The 4443-nt window shown below is 36.0% G+C and overlaps 1 protein-coding gene across 3 annotated transcripts in view; it reads left to right on the top strand.

Annotated features, from left to right (window-relative positions):
• Positions 2495 to 4443, top strand: part of LOC104766579 (protein CTR9 homolog) — an 11914-nt gene continuing 9965 nt past the window's right edge. For 2 of the 3 annotated variants that reach the window (XM_010490492.1, XM_019241464.1), the window contains exons 1-6: positions 2498 to 2814; positions 2935 to 3001; positions 3105 to 3299; positions 3531 to 3631; positions 4047 to 4100; positions 4251 to 4367. In XM_010490492.1, coding sequence (XP_010488794.1) covers positions 2674 to 2814; positions 2935 to 3001; positions 3105 to 3299; positions 3531 to 3631; positions 4047 to 4100; positions 4251 to 4367 — 675 coding nt within the window. In that variant the 5' untranslated portion in view covers positions 2498 to 2673. Of the gene's footprint in view, positions 2815 to 2934; positions 3002 to 3104; positions 3300 to 3530; positions 3632 to 4046; positions 4101 to 4250; positions 4368 to 4443 lie in introns of all 3 variants that reach the window. The other variant, XM_019241463.1, reaches the window with a different exon arrangement.

The following is a 4443-nucleotide window of genomic DNA, read 5'->3' as shown; positions in this document are numbered from 1 at the left end:
CCCGTGGAGAAGAAATAATGTTTTCAATCCGAATCTCAGAGTGGCTGATCTGATTGATAGGGTTAATCGAGTCTGGATGTAGAAGCTTTGGACTTCCATTTCTTACCGCCTGATGTGGAGAGAATTAAAAAGTTGAAGCCAGTATCGGAGATTGAGGACTTCTATTCTTGGAAGTTCAATAAGAGTGGAGATTTCTCTGTCAAGTCGGCATATTGGTTAGCTTCCCAATCTCTAAATCCTTTGATTAGGGAAGAAGCTAATCGTCTGCCTTCCATAAACCCGCTAAAAGAACAAGTATGGGGTTTACAAACTGACCCGAAGATAAGGATTTTTCTTTGGAAAGTTCTCAGTGGAGTATTACCAGTTGCTGCGGCATTAAATGGGAGAGGAGTGAGAGTTGACAATGCTTGTCAAATATGTGGAGGGGAAGATGAGACACTTAACCATGTTTTGTTTACATGTACCTTATCTAGACAGATATGGGCAGTTTCTGGAATTCCTTCACCGGAGTTGGGTTTTCATAATGGGTCGGTTTCTCTAATATTCATTATTTCTTATTGAATAAGAAGAATCTCGATTGGCCAGAGGAGCTAAAAATAACTTTTCCTTGGGTGTTGTGGAGAATTTGGAAGAATCGGAACTTGGTTGCTTTTGAAGGCAAAAATTTCTCCCCACAAGAATCAATTTTAAATAGTCATGAGGACTGGAGAGAATGGGTGGAAGCCCAGAAGGAATCTGATGAGGAGGAAGAGGAGGAACTAAGTGACGAAGGGGGCCAACCCAAAGTGCGAGAGGTGATTTTAGCACCAATAAAAGCTGGGTGGAAACGTCCGCCTATAAATTGGTTGAAATGCAATATTGGCATCTCTTGGTCGACTAGAAATAGATTGATGGGTGGAGCGTGGGTCCTAAGGGACCATGAAGGCAATGTGGTGATGCATAGTAGAAGAGCTATGGCAAATGTGCAGAGTAGGCAAGAAGTACAGTTCCAAGGGTGCTTGTGGGCAATTGAGAGTATGAGAAGTCACATGATTGAGAATGTGATTTTTGGTTTACAGGACCAGGTGTTAGTATAGGTGGTTACTAAGTCTGTGTTGTGGCAGTCATTTAGATACCAATCAAATGAGATAGGCCGATTGTTGGGAGGGTTCAAAGGTAGTAAATTCTTTTTGGAAAACTTATTTTCAAACAGAGGGGCGTTTTTGATTGTGCAAAGTGTCACTCAAGACTGCAGACTACAGTCGTATGTGGAGTTGGGATACCCAAGGTGGCTTCATCACTTGTTTGCGGAAGATAAAACTCTGTCCTTTGATTGAATTTCAGTTTTTAATGGCTTGAGTAGGGTTAGCCATTTTTTTTGTATAGGTATGCACTTTGGTGTTTGAAGTGAGACTTAGGAGTCGTAGAGAGTATCTCTGGGTTCGAAAGGGGCTTAAGGCTGGCAAAAGTAAAAAGCGTATGTCTTAGGGCATCTCCAATAACTCCTCATTTTGAAGGGAGCAAATCCTCAAAATGAAGATTTGAAGGTTGTTTGCTCCAACAATCAATCCTCAAAAAAATCCTTAAAAACTACTTAATTTGCAATATAGTCTTTAATATTTACAAAATTCACTAATAATGATAAAAACTCATAAATAAATATATAAAATACATTTTATTTATTATACAATCCAAAATATTATTTATTTTATTATACAACATATAATATTACATAATAAAGGTTACATGATAATATAAATTACATATATAATAATAAAACACACATAAACATAAATTTTACAAAGTTACATGTGAAATAGCAAATTAATCAAGCATTTTTGTGATTTGGGAGGTTCAGGATCCGATTTACCTAATTACTAGTATTTTGGTACAACTTGTAATATATGTGGGTTCAAGTAATTTATGTGTACTTTACTTTAATTTGTGTTAAGTTTGTTTAATGTATTTTTATTTTGTGAGAATCTTATTTAATGTATCTTTTTTGTAACTTTGTTTTTAATATTATATTTTATAATGTAAACTTTGTTTTTAATATGACAAATTATTTTTTGTTTATTAAATTTATTTTAGTGTGCTTAAGTTTTCTTAATTAAATTTTATACAATTATTTATGAAAAACATAAATATAGAGACTAAACTGAAAATAAAAAGTAGTTTTGATGTTTTGAATAGTAAAACCTCAAATTTGAAGACTTGTTAGATTGTCAAAAAACTCAAAGTTTGAGGTTTGAAGGGCTTGTTGGAGATGCCCTTATGTTGTATGTTTGTACGATATTTATATCAGTTTCAATCAATATAATACCAGTTGATCCAAAAAAAAAAAATATAACCACAATTTTTGTGAAATAAAATTTAACAACATTTGTTTTAAAAAGATTTATCCAATCTCCCATATTGCGGGGCTGTCAGTATTAAAAATGTAATCCAAATTAAAACAATTGGCCGAAAAAAAAGGTAGAAATTAGAAAAGTAAACAAATTTTGAGAATCGTTTGTGGGTTTTTTGCGAAGGTAAAAGAAGAAGATTTTACTTAGCGGAAGTTCATCGTCGCGACGTCGGCTTGTCTCTCTCTCGCTCGCGCACATAGGATACTTTATTCGACAAAATTGCCACTGCAAACAGAGAGCTCTCCTCGGTTTACAAATCTAGGGTTTCTTCGCTGGCCAGCCAGCAATGGCGAGTGTGTACATACCTGTTCAGAATTCGGAAGAGGAAGTTAGGGTTGTTCTTGATCAGCTCCCTCGAGACGCTTCTGATATCCTTGATATCCTCAAAGCCGAACAAGCTCCTCTCGATCTCTGGCTCATCATCGCGGTCCGTTCTTCTTCTTATTTCTGCTTCTCTCAATTTGAAACTTCTTCCAGCTTCTCTATTTAGAGAGTCTACGAGCAATGTGTTTTTAAAGTATTTCTTCTGATTTTTGGTTGGTTTCAGAGAGAGTACTTCAAGCAAGGGAAAGTTGAACAGTTCCGCCAAATACTGGAGGAAGGGTCAAGTTCTGGTACGCACAAATTGCTGCTTTAATTTTTGTCTAGATTTTCCGGTAGTTAACAGTTTTTTGGAATTGAGTAAGAAACTCATTTTATTGTTTCCTTCTTGGCTAGAAATTGACGAGTACTATGCTGATGTTAAGTACGAGAGAATAGCAATCTTGAACGCTCTAGGTGCGTATTACAGCTACCTGGGTAAAACTGAGACCAAACACAGAGAAAAAGAGGAGCAATTTATCTTGGCAACACAATATTATAACAAAGCATCCAGAATCGATATGCATGAACCTTCCACTTGGGTTGGGAAAGGTACTTCCAGATTCTTTCTTGGTTTTGTTTTAATGCTCGTTATTTTCGTTTTATAGTGATCCATAATAAACAAAAACTCGTTTTTTAGACTTATGATCTTCATATTCTTTAGAAGGAAAAACCTATACAAAACTTTCTTTTCCATTTCTCCCTTCGCATTAAGTATTTGAAGGTGGTGGTGCTCTATGTTTACTGGATCCAGAATCCTCACAAGTATTTGTCTGCTTACAGGTCAGCTCTTACTGGCTAAGGGTGAAATAGATAATGCACTTCAGGCTTTTAAGATTGTGTTAGACACTGCCCCTGATAATGTTCCTGCTCTTCTGGGTCAGGTATAACGATTTGTGCTCTCATTTTCTGCCACTTAGCTAAAATATTTATAGGTAGTTGGATTCTATATACAACATCTCAATTCTTAGCCATAGGCCATTCATCAAATTTTCTTAAATGTCTTGAAGCATAAATATGGTTGCCAAGTTTCTTGGAGCGTAATTGTGCTTGAGAAAGCTCTGGGTCAAAATTTAGGAACTTAAAATTTTGGGAACAGTTATGTATTTTAACTTTGTTAGTTCTTTAAGCACAATTAAGTATGTCTTGGAAACAAATTTTGTGTTAGCCATATCAGATTTTCTGGTAATTAGAATTTGGTTCTGATGCTTTCCCTCTTACCAACCACCTAGCCTGAGACAGTATTAGCCTGTTATTTACTTTTCTGCAAATTAATAATTTGATGTATCACATATACAGGCTTCTGTAGAGTTTAACCGGGGACGTTTTTCCGAGTCATTACAACTATACAAGGTATGCTTCTCCTTATAACCTTCTATATTTCTCTCACTTCTTCATTTGGGCTGTAAATCTCATATTCTTTGATTTTAAGGTGATACAGTCTAGTCTATTTGTTGAACAAATTGATAATATTTTAATTTTCCATGTATCGACTGTCTTAAGAGGGCCTTGCAAGTATTTCCCGGGTGTCCTGCAGCTGTGAGATTGGGAATTGGTCTTTGTCGTTATAAGTTGGGGCAACTAGATAAAGCACGGCAAGCGTTTGATCGTGTTCTGCAGGCAAGTGGGACTGGGATGTTTATCTCATCTTTCTTATTACACAGCAGACTGAGTGATTCAACAAATAGTGTGCTAT

The sequence above is a fragment of the Camelina sativa genome, chromosome 19 (assembly GCF_000633955.1).
Source record: "Camelina sativa cultivar DH55 chromosome 19, Cs, whole genome shotgun sequence".
In the NCBI taxonomy this organism is placed as follows: Eukaryota; Viridiplantae; Streptophyta; class Magnoliopsida; order Brassicales; family Brassicaceae; genus Camelina; species Camelina sativa.
This window is presented reverse-complemented; position numbering and strand designations above follow the sequence as displayed.